The sequence below is a fragment of the Oncorhynchus nerka genome, linkage group LG9a, assembly GCF_034236695.1.
Source record: "Oncorhynchus nerka isolate Pitt River linkage group LG9a, Oner_Uvic_2.0, whole genome shotgun sequence".
In the NCBI taxonomy this organism is placed as follows: Eukaryota; Metazoa; Chordata; class Actinopteri; order Salmoniformes; family Salmonidae; genus Oncorhynchus; species Oncorhynchus nerka.
This window is the reverse complement of record NC_088404.1, coordinates 56,566,761-56,583,749: the sequence shown is the minus strand read 5'-3', so window position 1 is coordinate 56,583,749 and position 16,989 is coordinate 56,566,761. Positions and strand designations below refer to the sequence as shown.

At 41.3% G+C, this 16,989-nt stretch overlaps 1 protein-coding gene across 1 annotated transcript in view; it reads left to right on the top strand.

Moving 5' to 3' along the window:
* The first annotated feature begins 445 nt into the window (after positions 1 to 445).
* Positions 446 to 16,989, top strand: part of sin3aa (SIN3 transcription regulator family member Aa) — a 32,467-nt gene continuing 15,923 nt past the window's right edge. Inside the window, 2 exon segments of the mRNA XM_029668730.2 lie at positions 446 to 501; positions 16,388 to 16,601. Coding sequence (XP_029524590.2) covers positions 16,419 to 16,601 — 183 coding nt within the window. The 5' untranslated portion in view covers positions 446 to 501; positions 16,388 to 16,418.

Sequence of the window (16,989 nt, the reverse complement as noted above, 5' to 3'; positions counted from 1 at the left end):
CATCCAACTGAAAGTGAAGGTAGCCTAATCGAGAATAGATATTACATTATGTACCATTTTTAATTCTATGGGATAAGATGCATTACAAAAAAATTCTGCTCACATTAATTGCTCCCAAAGGCTATTTAATAAAGATTGGTAACATTTCAACCATCAAGGTCTTCCTCTTTTGCTGTTTACTCTGTTCTCACCAGGTGAGTCTTTTGCCATAGCTTATACATCTGGATAGAATCTACTGACAAGAAATACCTACAATTTAAAAAAAAATATATATATATATATGAATCAAAGTTCATACCAAATCATTATTAGTTTAAAACTATTACATTTCTTAGACTAGACCAGCAAAAAAAAGTAGGCCTATAGGTAACAGTTTGGCGGGTAATATTTAAACTCAAGTGACGTAAGAAGAAGTGTACGCCAATGCAAGAGGAGGGGGGGGGCGTTTCCAACTATTTTGTTACAAACACGAATCCGGAGTGAGAAGACCATTTTTCCTAGGTATGTAACAGCTGGTAAAGCAAACATAAATGTTTCTGCCTTCATATTTCGAACCATATGACGTTCATAAAGATTGGGAAGGTTAAGGGCATATAGGCTATGAATCTTGTTCTTGCAAATGTATTGGTGTTTACGCGATAATGCCAAAGGAACGGACAAAATAAGGACATGGTTGCAAGCCAAATTTCCCCCTAGTATGCGTTTCTGCTGCTGAAAGAACACGAATTAACTGTAAATGGGGTTCTATATAAATTGTTTACACTTCCAGAGAAGTAAAAAATATATATACTATGTAGTATTTTGCAGACCTCGATGTATAGGCTACAGTTTGCAAATGGATCGGCAGGGGGAGGGAGTTATTGTGGTGAATAGGACATTTTACTCCGAGTATCAAAGTAAACACAGAATTTAATCAAGACGGTCAAACTAAGACATTTACAACTGCTTTTGACACGGAATTGCCTGTAACTTCAATTGTAATGACGCTTACAAAATGTTTCATAGTTCCTATTTGACTTTGGCATTGAATGTGGAGGGCAACTGACTTGCATGTTTCAAACGAAATCATCTAAATTGTTGTCTTGTATATCAGGTTTCAACCATTGTCCTCGTTGCGAGTGCCAAATCTACGCACAACAAAGCTGCTGCAACCGAGGAAATAATATAATTTGCTATGTTTCCCGTATTGCTTTAGAACGCAGCATTTCAATCGTTCCTGTTAATTTTCGGTAGAAAAAGTAAGAGGGGCATATCGAACCAGCTAGCATTAGAGATTTTGCAGGGCTAATGTGACGCTCCAGTTACAATCTGCTAGCTATATGGAGGGAGACCGAGACTTGTCTGCCATCAATCCTATAAAACTTGAAGAAATGTCCTTCCTCTGTCCTAGCTGGTTAGCTGTTGGCTACATGCTTAAAATGTTTGCGCTCTAGCAATAACCATATGGCTTTTTGTGTTTGACAACATTCTAGATCTGGTGCCTACGTCGATCGAAATGGTTAGCTGTGTTATTTCCGAGCCTGAATAAGTCACATAGGCGAATCCAGTTGAGGCGCCTGTTTGGCTGTATTCAGCAGAAGCATGCCAAAACCCGATTCAGAACGAATTAAAATGTGCGTACTCGTCAATGTCTCGTAATCTGTACACTGGCACGGTTGTCATACAATCGCTGCTGTAACTCCTCGGGTGGAGGAGGGAGAAATCCCTGGCTGTGTTTCAGCTCCGCCTCCCGTGGGCGATGGTTTATTTTGGAAGTTCCACCACAGTTTCTAAACCCAGAGGCGCAATATCGCGAGACTTCTGGGAACGCTTGCGAAACAGGCCAGGGTTTGAGGAGTGAAATGTTATTCCAAAATTAATTTGATCGAAATCTAAAGGCACTACCTAGATTTGAGCCAATATATTAATGAATGTCAGGCCAATGTCTTGCTGAATATGGTATTACTCCGACCTCGTAGAAGTGCCAAACTGACACGTTTTCATTTGTCAAAAACAACTTTTGTCGGAGTGCCTTTGACAGCCTGCATATGCGCAGTAATGCGCGAGACAACTCGGTGGATAATCTGTTTCCCTCCAGCAGGTGACGTTGTTTCGCCCACAAATCAATGAGTTTTTGTATGGAGGTCAATGAGTGTTACATTTGGTCAACACATTTTTTTTCTTTTCTACGTGAGGTTTATTTGATCGAATATAAGTTTTGTAATGCTTCAGCTGTTACGAGTGTACTGATAAGTAGTATAAATGACATGCCGCCAACTTAGAGAAACATCACGTTATAGTAGTTGTCTCGAGATGACTATGCATATTCATAAAATGAGGTGGCGAAGGATATCATTGCACTACTTAACTCGCATCCAAATTCAGTTTAGAGATACACCCGCGTCATTGGCATAGGGTTTGCTGGATGCTTCTGACTTGACTGAAATAGGTACTCATGTTGAGTGCCAGGACGGTTGATATTTAGGTGCAGGATCGCCACATTACTTTTGAGCTAATATTCTATAAGAGGAACAGGAGTTTAAGCAGTAGAACATTTTAGGTGCCGGTCTGGGGCCGAAAAGCTCCCCCCTGACAGAAAATTAAGTAAATTGAGGGTGGGGGGTGATTTTGGCAAGTTAATTTTCTTGCCTGCTGAAATCGTTGTCGTCGTCCCCGCTTCTAATTTCCTTAATTTTGTGGCTGGAGTCAAATACTTCCCGTGGCACACACTACTGGTCAACATGAGCCACCAAAATTTTTCTGAAGTGTGCCAGGCCTTGCAGTCCCAAGATAGAAAGGGGTAAGAATTTCGTCAGGCAATAAAATGGCCTTGCCGAAATCTCCTCCACCTCATTTTTAAAAATTTGTGGCTAGTCAAATACTTTCTCTAGCACAAACTTCACTTCGGGATAGGCAACCGAAATTAATTATTAATGTATGTGTGTTATATTAAACATAGGAGAGAGTCAAATGTAGGCAAGCAATAAACATTACAGAACAACTACTAGTTAAATAAGACATGGGAGAGATGAATTTTAGCAAATATATGTATTTATAGAATACATTTGAAACATAACCAAACTTGAAAACTACAGACGTTACTAGTGCCTCCCCCGCGATCAAACCGACATTAAAAAAATTGAAATGCAGCCTAACGTGATCAGAAATGTTAACTAGCAAGCAAGTCGCAGCAATTAATATTTCTGTGTGCGCGTTCATGCGAAGGGGATGGAGAATTCCAACACCGGTACTCCGCTCTGGTGAGCTCCTGCCCGTCAAGCACTGCCTCTGACTGGTCTTGGAACAGTAACAATGGGCACTCTCCCCGCTTGGCTCTATGGGATATGTAGTGATTTCTGCCAACACAGCCAGATATGTACACAGTCTTGTACCCTTAACCTTATTTAAACTGACTATCATATTTGTTGATTAAATCGGACATAATTAGTATAATGTGTAATGCTAGAATTAAGTTAATTGACAGAACTCTACAGATCGCCAATGGCCAAATTACTTCCCCCGACATGAAGGGTCTGCGGAGATCCTCCTCACACCTCTGAAAGAGGCTATACAGACATGCCTGGTGACCAAATTGATGATGTTTTCCGTGCAGCGAGAGTTGAGTGGAGACTAACGGGTTCAGTCAGTCGTCCTGATGAGGAATAAATTGTGATATTGATACCATCTGGACAATATTAAGTTTTAAATTCTCACTGAAGTTTCTAGCCACAATATCCAATTTGGCTAGAAACTTCAGCGAGAATTTGAAACGTAATATTGTACATCCCCATTGAGCAGTGAAGACTATCACGTGATCCAGATGGTAGCAATATTAAAGTTATTTCTCATGTGGGCTGCTATCCTAATAAAACATTAAATCAAGTGGGATGGAACAAATTGGAGATTGTGACCACCAATGTTCCCTTTAAATTTTGGGGGCCCTGAGCAAATTGTTGGTGAATTTTGTGCAACTTCCGGTGTGCGTTTATAGTGAACACTGAGGTTGTACCTTTACAATTTTAGACCGTAGCCAATATGCTATTGTGGCTATTTGAGCATAATGTAGGCCTACCAACAAAACATTTACATGGAAATAGCTTTTGATTTCTATGAAATAGCCTATGTGGTGTTCAATGCAGGCCTACATTACATGAGACTTTTAAAAATGTTTTTATATTATATGAAGGGCTTGCCATGAATTCATGCATTTTGACTTGGTCTGTAGTGCCATGGGCCAAATAGGTAACTGTAAATTGTATTGTTGTGTGATGCAAGAAACCACTAACAATATACAATTTATTATTATTATTATTACCATACAGACAATGTAGGCTACCCCTCTGTTTATTGGCTTATTTGCTGTCTCCAAATGCAAGACTCACCCTTTTTTATTGAACCTTTATTTAACTAGGCTAGTCAGTTAAGAACAAATTCTTATTTACAATGACGGCCTAGGAACAGTGGGTTAACTGTTCAGGTGCAGAACGAAGAGTTTTACCTTGTCAGCTCCGGGATACGATCTACCTGCTGCCCCTTTTAATTAAGACAAGCTTTTTACCTGACTGGCTTTTCAAAGACAACTTGAAATGTAGCCTACACGTTTTGTGCTCTTGTAGGTAGCAATAACTTCCCATTGCTGATCTATACTTGTCTATAACTGGGCAAATAACTCGCTAACTAGCAAAGAATATGAACAAATGCGTCCACACTCGCGGCTCTGACCTGTTCTAAAAAAGTGCATTCACTCGCGGGTGATTGAAAGACCGCTCTAGGGATAACCCTGCTAATAACATTGTATTGGCTCTGCTACAACAAAATCAGACTCTTGCAAAGTTAGATTTGTTTTCTTTAATTGAAAAGGGGATAATATAATGTTGATTTGATCACAGAAAAAAACGTTGATCTATATAGTGAAAACTAATGGGGTGAACTCAGTGAAGTTTAATCTCTTGTCTCTGCTCAGCATTTCTTCTTCGTGGCAGTCCCGGTGGTGGTGCGCAGTTAAGGGGAACATTGGTGATCAATACTGCAAATTATTTATCCCTTGTTCATCTACATAACATCACTGACTTTTACAAGTTTTAACTAGCGCCATGCAGTTGCCAGCTAGCCAGCATAATCTACGTTAGCTGGGAAGGGTTTATTGGAACAACTGACTGAACCGAATACATTCTACTCTCAGCTACGCGACATAAGTGACCCATTTGGGCATCCTGCGTGAACGTAAAGCCTCGCCCCAGCAAAAACTGCACCTTCTTCAAATGCAATTTTCTTGTCAGCTTGTTTGTAATTTACAAATTACCTACATTTAAGAAAAGTACAACATGTAAAGATTACTTTTCAACATTGCCTGCTCCCAAGCGTTCGCACTACTTAGAAAAATGTAATATTTTAGGGCTTCCCAGATGCCCATTTTCATGACGGTGCTAACGTTGGCCACTCGAGTGGTAACGTTAGCTACCAACCAGAACATAGAATAGCCAATAAAGTACAGTTGAAGTCGGAAGTTTACATACACCTAAACCAAATACATTTAAACTAAGTTTTTCACATTCCTGACATTTTAATCCAAGCAAAAATTCCCTATTTTAGGTCAATTAGGATCACCACGTTATTTTAAGAATGTGTCAGAATAATAGTAGTGATTTATTTAAGCTTTTATTTCTTTAATCACATTCCCAGTGTGTCAGACGTGTACTTACACTCAATTAGTATTTGGAAGCATTGCCTTTAAATTAGTTAACTTGGGTCAAACGTTTTATGTAGCCTTCCACAAGCTTCCCACAATAAGTTGGGTGAATTTTGGCCCATTCCTCCTGACAGAGCTAGTGTAACTGAGTCAGGTTTGTAGGGATCCATGCTCGCAAATGCTTTTTTCAGTTCTGCCCACAAATATTGTATGGGATTGAGGTCAGGGCTTTGTGATGGCCACTCCAATACCTTGACTTTGTTGTCCTTAAGCCATTTTGCCACAACTTTGGAAGTATGCTTGGGGTCATTGTCCATTTGGAAGACCCATTTGCGACCAAGCTTTAACTTGATGTCTTGAGATGTTGCTTCAGTATATCCACATAAGTTACCTGCCTCCTGATGCCATCTATTTTGTGAAGTGCACTTGTCCCTCCTGCAGCAAAGCACCCCCACAACATGATGCTGCCAACCCCGTGCTTCACGGTTGGGATACTGTGTTTCGGCTTGCGAGCCTCCCCCTTTTTCCTCCAAACATAACGATGGTCATTATAGCCAAACAGTTATATTTATGTTTCATCAGACCAGAGGACATTTCTCCAAAAAGTACGATCTTTGTCCCCATGTGCAATTGCAAACCATAGTCTGGCTTTTTTATGGCGGTTTTCGAGCAGTGGCTTCTTCCTTGCTGAGCGGCCATTCAGGTTATGTTGATATAGGACTCATTTTACTGTGGATATTAGAGGTCGACCGATTTAATCGGACTGGCCGATTTCAAGTTTTCATAACAATCGGTAATTGACATTTTTGGACACCGATTATGGCCGATTGCATTGCACTCCACGAGGAGACTGCGTGGCAGGCTGACTACCTGTTATGCGAGTGCAGCAAGGAGCCACGGTAAGGTGCTAGCTAGCATTAAACTTACCTTGTAAAAAAACAATCAATCTTAACATAATCACTCGTTAACTACACATGGTTGATATTACTAGTTTATCTAGCTTGTCCTGTGTTGCATATAATTGATGCGGTGCCTGTTAATTTATCATTGAATCACAGCCTACTTCGCCAAACGGGTGATTTAACAAGGGCATTCGTGAAAAAAAGCACTGTCGTTTCACCAATGTGTACTTAACCATAAACATCAATGCCTTTCTTAAAATCAATACACAAGTATATATTTTTAAACCTGCATCTTTAGTTAATATTGCCTGCTAACATGAATTTCTTTTAACTAGGGAAATTGTGCCACTTCTCTTGCGTTCTGTGCAAGCAGAGTCAGGGTATATGCAGCCGTTTAGGCCGCCTGGCTCGTTGCGAACTGTGTGAAGACTATTTCTTCCTAACAAAAACCGTAATTAATTTGCCAGAATTTTACATAATTATGACACAACATTGATGGTTAACAGCAATATTTAGACTTAGGGATGCCACCCTTTAGATATAATATGGAACGGTTCTGTATTTCACTGAAAGAATAAACGTTTTGTTTTCAAAATGATAGTTTCCGGATTTGACCATATTTATAACCTAAGGCTCGTATTTTGGTGTTATTATATTATAATTAGGTCTATGATTTGATAGAGCAGTCTGAGCGGTGGTAGGCAGCAGCAGGCTCGTAAGCATTCGTTCAAACAGCACTTTCCTGCATTTGCCAGCAGCTCTTCGCTGTGCTTCAAGCATTGCACTGTTTATGACTTCAAGCCTATCAACTCCCGAGATTAGGCTGGCAATACTAAAGTACCTATTAGGACATCCAATAGTCAAAGGTATATGACATAGAAATGGTGTAGAGAGAAATAGTCCTATAATAACTACAACCTAAAACTTCTTACCTGGGAATATTGAAGACTCATGTTAAAAGGAACCACCAGCTTTCATATGTTCTGAGCAAGGAACTTAAACTTTAGCTTTTTTACATGGCACATATTGCACTTTTACTTTCTTCTCCAACACTTTGTTTTTGCATTATTTAAACCAAATTAAACATGTTAAATGATTTATTTGAGACTAAATTGATTATTGATGTATTATACACTGCTCAAAAAAATAAAGGGAACACTAAAATAACACATCCTAGATCTGAATGAATGAAATATTCTTCTTAAATACTTTTTTCTTTACATAGTTGAATGTGCTGACAAAAAAATCACACAAAAATGATCAATGGAAATCAAATGTATCAACCCATGGAGGTCTGGATTTGGAGTCACACTCAAAATTAAAGTGGAAAACCACACTACAGGCTGATCCAACTTTGATGTAATGTCCTTAAAACAAGTCAAAATGAGGCTCAGTAGTGTGTGTGGCCTCCATGTGCCTGTATGACCTCCCTACAACGCCTGGGCATGCTCCTGATGAAGACAGTCTGGGCAGTCTGTGGTGGATGGAGCGAGACATGATGTCCCAGATGTGCTCAATTGGATTCAGGTCTGGGGAACGGGCGGGCCAGTCCATAGCATCAATGCCTTCCTCTTGCAGGAACTGCTGACACACTCCAGCCATATGAGGTCTAGCATTGTCTTGCATTAGGAGGAGCCCAGGGCCAACCGCACCAGCATATGGTCTCACAAGGGGTCTGAGGATCTCATCTCGGTACCTACTGGCAGTCAGGCTACCTCTGGTGAGCACATGGAGGGCTGTGCAGCCCCCAAAATAAATGCCACCCCACACCATGACTGACTCACCGCCAAACCTGTCATGCTGGAGGATGTTGCAAGCAGCAGAACGTTCTCCACGGCGTCTCCAGACTCTGTCACGTCTGTCACATGTGCTCAGTTTGAACCTGCTTTCATCTGTGAAGAGCACAGGGCGCCAGTGGCGAATTTGCCAATCTTGGTGTTCTCTGGCAAATGCCAAACGTCCTGCACGGTGTTGGGCTGTAAGCACAACCCCCACCTGTGGACATCTTGCCCTCATACCACCCTCATGGAGTCTGTTTCTGACCGTTTGAACAGACACATGCACATTTGTTGCCTGCTGGAGGTCGTTTTGCAGGGCTATGGCAGTGCTCCTCCTTGCACAAAGGCGGAGGTAGCGGTCCTGCTGCTGGGTTGTTGCCCTCCTACGGCCTCCTCCACGTCTCCTGATGTACTGGCCTGTCTCCTGGTAGCGCCTCCATGCTCTGGACACTACGCTGACAGACACAGTAAACCTTCTTGCCACAGCTCGCATTGATGTGCCATCCTGGATGAGCTGCACTACCTGAGCCACTTGTGTGGGTTGTAGACTCCGTCTCATGCTACCACTAGAGTGAAAGCACCGCCAGCATTCAAAAGTGACCAAAACATCAGCCAGGAAGCATAGGAACTGAGAAGTGGTCTGTGGTCACCACCTGCAGAACCACTCCTTTATTGGGGGTGTCTTGCTAATTGCCTATAATTTCCACCTGTTGTCTATTCCATTTGCACAACAGCATGTGCAATTTATTGTCAATCAGTGTTGCTTCCTAAGTGGACAGTTTGATTTCACAGAAGTGTGATTGACTTGGAGTTACAGTGTGGTGTTTAAGTGTTCCCTTTATTTTTTTTGAGCAGTGTATAAAGATAAAATAAGTGTCCATTCAGTTGTTGTAATTGTCATTATTTCAAAATTGTATATATTTATATATATTTTTATTTGGCCAATTAATTGGTATCAGCTTTTTTTGGTCCTCCATTAATCGTTATCTGCGTTGAAAAATCATAATCGGTCGACCTCTAGTATGGTCATATACCTTTGACTATTGGATGTTCTAATAGGTACTTTAGTATTGCCAGCCTAATCTCGGGAGTTGATAGGCTTGAAGTCATAAACAGCGCAGATACTTTTGTATCTGTTTCCTCCAGCATCTTCACAAGGTCCTGTTCTGTTGTTCTGGGATTGATTTGCACTTTTCGCACCAAAGTACGTTCATCTCTAGGAGACAGAACGCGTCTCCTTCCTGAGCGGTATGACGGCTGAGTGGTCCCATGGTGTTAATACTTGCGTTCTAAAGTTTGTACAGATGAAAGTGGTACCTTCAGGCATTTAGAAATTACTCCCAAGGATGAACCAGACTTGTGGAGGTCTACAATTTATTTTCTGAGGTCTTGGCTGATTTCTTTTGATTTTCCCATGATGTCAAGCAAAGAGGCACTGAGTTTGAAGGTAAGCCTTGAAATACATTCACAGGTACACCTCCATTTGACTCAAATGATGTCAATTAGCCTATCAGAAGCTTCTAAAGCCATGACATTTTCTGGAATTTTCCAGGCTGTTTAAAGGCACAGTCAATGTGAACTTCTGCATAATCGGTCTGTAAACAATTGTTGGAAAAATTACTTGTGTAGATGTCCTAACAGACTTGCCAAAACTATAGTTTAACAAGAAATTTGTGGAGCGGTTGAAAAACAAGTTTTAATGACACCAACCTAAGTGTATGTAAACTTCCGACTTCAACTGTACAAGTAGTAAATACAGAGTGTTTGAGTGTTTCGCTCTGTGTGTTCAGAGCGCACACTGGACACTGGCCAAGGAGTAGGGTTGATCCGAGCATTCTGACATTCTGACCTCAACTCTAACTTCTGCAGTCAAGCACCCAAGTTAACTGACTTAAGTTGGCTAGCTTGCTAGCTACTTCCAGACACAAAAGAGCAATCCCCTCAATCTGATCATTGTACTTGCCCTAGCAGAGCTAGTTATGCTGTTTTACATGTTATTTAGAGTGTTGGTGACTGACTGTGCTGCTAGCAATAATTTAATTAAAAAAATATGCAGATGTTTACTGACACCGGTCATATTCTACAGGTGTTACGTGTTCATAAATTCATCAGTTATTCTGTCCTCTGTCACACAGAGGAGAGTGCTCTGAAATCGGAGTAGATAGCCAGTGAATTTATGAACACACCCTTGGACACCTGGTCCCCACAATTTCCCATTCTTCCACACTGAATAGCCTGAAGTCTAGGTTGAAGATGGTAAGAAAGACAATGCTATTTAAAAAAAAAAATTTAAAAACGTCTAAATGAACAGATTGACAGTAAAGCAGTTATGGTATGTGTGACTGCTAATTAGTTAACTGAAATTCACTACAATTAAGTTTATTATTCACTTTAATGGCGAACTTCTTGCTGCTACCATTCACTCCCAGTCGTTCAGAATGCGAAAGCTGGTTCCTTGTTGTACTACACATAGTATTTCTTGTTTATTTTTGCATTGTGTAATTACAGAAAATGTACATATATGCAGTAAGTGGAGTGGCTGTCAAGGGGGCTATCTCTGGAGTGGCGCTAGAAGTGTGTACAAGGGATGTAACTGAAAAAGTAGATGCAGTAGTTGATGCACACCGACTGTCCTGTATGGTGGATGGAGTAAGGAAGACCACTCCATCCATTATTTTGTACTTTGAAGAAGAGTTTCTTCCTTTGTATGTACAGTACCAGTCAAAAGTTTGGACACAGCTACTCATTCAAGGGTTTTTCTCTATTTGTATTAATTCTACATTGTAGGATAATCGTGAAGACATCAAAACTATGAAATAACACACATGGAATCATGTAGTAACCAAAAACGTGTTAAACAAATCAAAATATATTTTATATTTGAGATTCTTCAAATAGCCACCCTTTGCCTTGATGACAACTTTGCACACTCTTGGCATTCTCTCAGCCAGCTTCATGAGGTAGTCACCTGAAATACATTTCAATTAACAGGTGTGCCTGAAGTTAATTTGTGGAATTTTCTTCCTCCTTAATGAGTTTGAGCCAATCAGTTGTGTTGCGACATGGTTTGGTAAAAGACCAAGTCCATATTATGGCAAGAACAGCTCAAATAAGCAAAGAGAAACTGAGCTAAATTCCTACCGCCCCGTAGCACTCACTTCCGTCATCATGAAGTGCTTTGAGAGACTAGTCAAGGACCATATCACCTCCACCCTACCTGACCCTAGACCCACTCCAATTTGCTTACCGCCCAAATAGGTCCACAGACGATGCAATCTCAACCACACTGCACAGTACCCTAACCAATCTGGACAAGAGGAATACCTATGTGAGAATGCTGTTCATCGACTACAGCTCAACTACAGCTCAACATTTAACACCATAGACCCTGGGTCTCCACCCCGCCCTGTGCAACTGGGTACTGGACTTCCTGACGGGCCGCCCCCAGGTGGTGAGGGTAGGTAACAACATCTCCACCCCGCTGATCCTCAACACTGGGGCCCCACAAGGGTGCGTTCTGAGCCCTCTCCTGTACTCCCTGTTCACCCACGACTGCGTGGCCACGCACGCCTCCAACTCAATCATCAAGTTTGCGGACGACACAACAGTGGTAGGCTTGATTACCAACAACGACGAGACGGCCTACAGGGAGGAGGTGAGGGACCTCGGAGTGGTGTCAGGAAAATAACCTCACACTCAACGTCAACAAAACTAAGGAGATGATTGTGGACTTCAGGAAACAGCAGAGGGAACACCCCCCTATCTACATCGATGGAACAGTAGTGGAGAGGGTAGTAAGTTTTAAGTTCCTCGGCGTACACATCACAGACAAACTGAATTGGTCCACCCACACAGACAGCATTGTGAAGAAGGCGCAGCAGCGCCTCTTCAACCTCAGGAGGCTGAAGAAATTTGGCTTGTCACCAAAAGCACTCACAAACTTCTACAGATGCACAATCGAGAGCATCCTGTCGGGCTGTATCACCTCCTGGTACGGCAACTGCTCCGCACACAACCGTAAGGCTCTCCAGAGGGTAGTGAGGTCTGCATAACGCATCACTGGGGGCAAACTACCTGCCCTCCACGCCCTTAGAGAAATTAGTAAATGCTACTCGCCAACAGGATCCTGACATGTTGCATGTTAAAAAGGTGCAAACGTATTGGAAATCTAAGAAAATAGGCAGTGTTGTGAGTGTGGCTTAATGTTTTTTGGCATTACAAGGAATCCTGTTGCTGAATGTTCCATCCTGTAGGGATGTGATTTGGACTATGACTGAAGGAGTGGGATTGGTTTTAGGATTTAATTTTGTATTGTATTTTTTTCCACTTTCTCATAGTTTATTTTTTCCCCCTTGTTCATTACCCGTATAGTGTGGCAGCATACACCTTTAAGCTTTGTTTGCAGGCTGCCATAATACCAGAGAAGACGACTTTGTGGCTCTGTTTATCTAGTGAAAATAGGGTCAAGTGGGCAATGTAGAAATCACTGTATATTCCTGATTGCAAAAATGTGAAACTTCTCTATGAAAAAATATGCACTGAATAGTGTAGGAAATCATTGTACCATAGTTGGACTAAAACCAAGAGTAAAAGGCTCAAGTGCAAGTTTCTGCCATGTTACAGGAGAGTGGGGAGATTTTGTCATAAATGACAATGTGTCAATGTGAATAATTTTGGATATTTCAGGGGTATTACATTAGTTGTATAGCTAATATGCGGTGTTTGTAGATCAACAGGTGAATGAACCTACAGCAGCCAAGGATAATCATGGCTGGGGTCATTTTTGCTGTTCTCCAAATAGTATTGTTTTTTAATTGTATAGAAATGCAGTAAATGAGCTTCAACTTTGAGATATCCTTAAACTTCACTAAAACTCCAACCCTGGTTATGGCCCTGCACTCAGATGAAGGATATCAGTCAAACAGTCAGGTATTTTAAACAGTTATTTGTGTATAACATTAGCTCGAATTGCAATGATTAACGTTACATGTCGACAAATAACTTTCTCATAACCCAGCTAAGCAACTCGCGTATGGCAGGCTATGGAACCATCGGCATTGGGTAAGGAAATATGTGTGTACTGTTGTAGATACCAAACCAGCTTATTAATTGAAAACAAGGGTTTTCTTTGTTAACGTGACATGACGGACATCTGCATTCATCCATGCGTGCTGACAAGATAGCCAATGCAATGCCTGAGGCAGGAATATTTAGCTAACCAGCTAGTGCACCCACTGGCAGGCAGCTTGTGGTCGGTCATTCGGTGTTCAAACAAGATAGCCAATGCAATGCCTGAGGCAGGAATATTTAGCTAACCATCTAGTGCACCCACTGGCAGGCAGCTTGTGGTCGGTCATTCGGTGTTCAAACATGATAGCTGAAAAACTCCTCTAACTGGGTAGTTGGGGCTAGCTAACGTTGGGTAGTTACTGCCTTTGCATACATTCATTCTGCATAATGCTAGTGGGTGAAGATTAAAGTCAATTAAGGCGGTTTTCATAAATGGAACAGATTAGCGACCTATCCAGCATTACAATTGGAGTTAGCTGGTAATACATTTCCCCCCAAAAAATGACATACAAATACATGGCTCTGGCTAGCATACAGCAAGGTCAGCTGAAACCAAAGTAATTTTCGTAGTTAGCTAGCTTGCTTCGTTAATGGAGGAAATGCTATCTAACAACCTAGAAAAATGGAGGCTTGATAACAAGAATAGTGTTGAGGATTTTATAGAAATGTTAAACTGAGTATATACTTTTTTAATTCGTCTAGTTATTACGGCGGTGATCTGCATGTGGTTTTACTTAGATTCTCGAATGCAGTTTTCCGACGCTCGCAACCCGGAACTACCAGAAAGGCTTTGTTTACAAACATTTGCGAGCATTTTGTTCAGTCTAATTTTCGAATGTTGTGTGCGCGAGGGTTGCGGGTGAAAGTACAGCCCCTTTCCAGTTAATATTTGAGGGACTTCTCAAACTGCCAATAATAACTACAATACCATCCCACTTTGCCGCTTCTTTCGAGTCCCGACCAATAACATTGTTCAGTGGGTGGGAAAGAGAAATACACAATCGTGGCCACGCCTCTTGTTTAAGAACCGAGCGGAGGTTGTTTTCTCTCGAGGATAATTTTCCTATTGCGGTCCGGGGCGGTGATTGTTCAAATACTTATAGCTGTTTAAATTATTTTATTTACAAAAGTATATGCATGCTCCTGTTAGTCTTTTCGGCTTTCAAAAGTTTAAGTTCATACCCACGAATTGACTGCAACTTTAACGTGCCTGTTCAAGTCTGTGTTACCAGGGCAGGGGGTGAGTTCATTTGTCAAGAATTGAAAAAACAATCATTGTTTCGTTTGAATTAGCTATTTCCCGATAGCAACTTTGATATAGCTAGCACTAAAGGGAAACTGGCGTGTGGAACTGTACTTTCAGTCACTGCTGAGCACAGATTTGAGGAAAAAGGGTGGTAAATTGGCTACCATGTGAATATTTTGCAACGCTAACTTATTGTAGATAGTCTGCCGTGCTCCACTCGAATCGATTCTCAATGTGTTGTTTATGTTGTATGCTAGCAAGACAGCTTAGCTAACTAACACACCTACCTACCTTTGCAATGGACACAAATTGGTAGTTTGCGAATTTTTAAAAGGCACCGTTAATGTCATCTTTTGCTGTGGTGGTCTTATCTATGACATTTGAAAACTAACTAGGTGACGTTAGTATGTTTTCTCTAAAGCACTCAATACTTGAGTCGTTATCCAAAGGCGGGCACTGGATCGCTTCGTCTTGTAACTCGGCTACTCGCGGTCGGTGTTCTGAAATGGTGACAGGCCGCAAAGCGGAGGGGGAGGGTAGAGGGGACTGGCCATTACTTTCAACTTGAAAATGAGGCCGAAGCTATTATTGTGGCCAATACACTTGCACATGAGCCGTTCTCCATTATACTTAACTCACAATTACTTTATTTGGGAAACGCTGGTGGTTTGTTTGCAAGCTAGTCATGTGGCTACGATCAAGATACACAGCATAAGTGGTTAACTAACTAGTTTGTGACGTTAGTGTGTTGGCAGTTAGTTACCTACCTGATTGAAGACGCTTGCTAAGTTAACGACATGTTGGCTAGTTAGCGAGTCGGCCAGCCGAGGGTGTCTAGGTAGGTAGCACCTACCACGTGTGTAGGCTAGCCACAGATGTATTGGCATATCAATTCAATATAGCTAACGTTAACTCAACTTTTGCTAGCAAGCTTGCCATTTCTAAGCATAAATGTAGCATTGTGTAACTTACAGGAAGGAGCCTGTCCGAAATGTTAACCAGCTGCTAGCTAGATATTTTATTACATAACAACACTTATTTATTGGAACCTTTCGTTACACTAAGAAAGTAGAAATCTCATATTGACTATTGTTTTGTCATCATACGAAAATGCAGGAAATAAATCACTACCACGGTAGCTAGATCATGAATGGAATGTAAAGCAAGCCAGTCACATTCAATCATGGGTGTATTCATTTACCTCTTCGAACGGAAACCGTATAAGAAGCAAACGAAATGGGGACGAACCTTCCTGAATTTGTCCAGTAGAAACGTTTTTATTGCGAAACATTTTCGGTTAGGAATAAACGGTTTCTGTTCTGCAAAGTAAATCGGCGTAATGTTTTGAATTACACCCCAGTACTGTGGCGTCGCTTCGATTATCAACTCGGAGTTCTGCAGCATACCTTGGCTGCTTGGTTGCTTTCAGTCTACATAGTATTGCAACACGTGCCACTCGTATTTTCATGTCCATGTTTAGCTTCAGATTCAAATGACAACTGGCACACTCATACTTTCTTCCCAGCATGGATGTTTGAAATAAATAAATCCTGTTTGTGTATTAAGTTTAGGCTTACATAAAAAAATGTATACCTTCCTACCTGAAAGTACATATATTCTTGAGTGAAAAGGTCAACACAATTTTTGCGAGAGTATGACCAAAAAAACGGCCCGGTAAATACATGACTACCCAGACGCCATGCTGAAGTTGTTTCGTCCGCAGGTCTTTCAGCCCCCTCGAGCATGAGTTCAAAATGAAACGGCGCTTGGAGGAACAGGAACCGGTATTTGCGTCCCAACAGCGGCGCCTCACCTGCAGCACGGAGGCTTTCCAGCACCGTGTCCTGGCCCCCGCGCCTGCCGCATACGAGGCGGTGGGCGACAGCATGCAGCCTACCGCAGGCAACATTCAGTATTCTGTCCCACAGGGCTACCAGGTACGCATGGCTACACACGCAACCAAGTTTTACGGTTTAATAGGTTTAACTGCAATTTTTAATCATAAATTAGCAGTAACTTCCCTAATTGTGATATTATGTTGCTATGTACACTCTGGAATGATTTAACAATTGATCAATCAATTCCAGAACTGCATTCAGAAAACAACCAAACAATCAGTCATTTCCTCCCCCCAAAATAAATGGCTTATATGCATGTGTACTACTGATCAAAAGTTTTAGAACACCTATTCATTCAAGGTTTTTTATTTATTTATTACTATTTTCTACATTGTAGAATAATACTGAAGACGTACAAATTATGAAATCACACATATGGAATCATGTAATAACCAAAAAGTGTTAAACAAATCAAAATATATTTTAT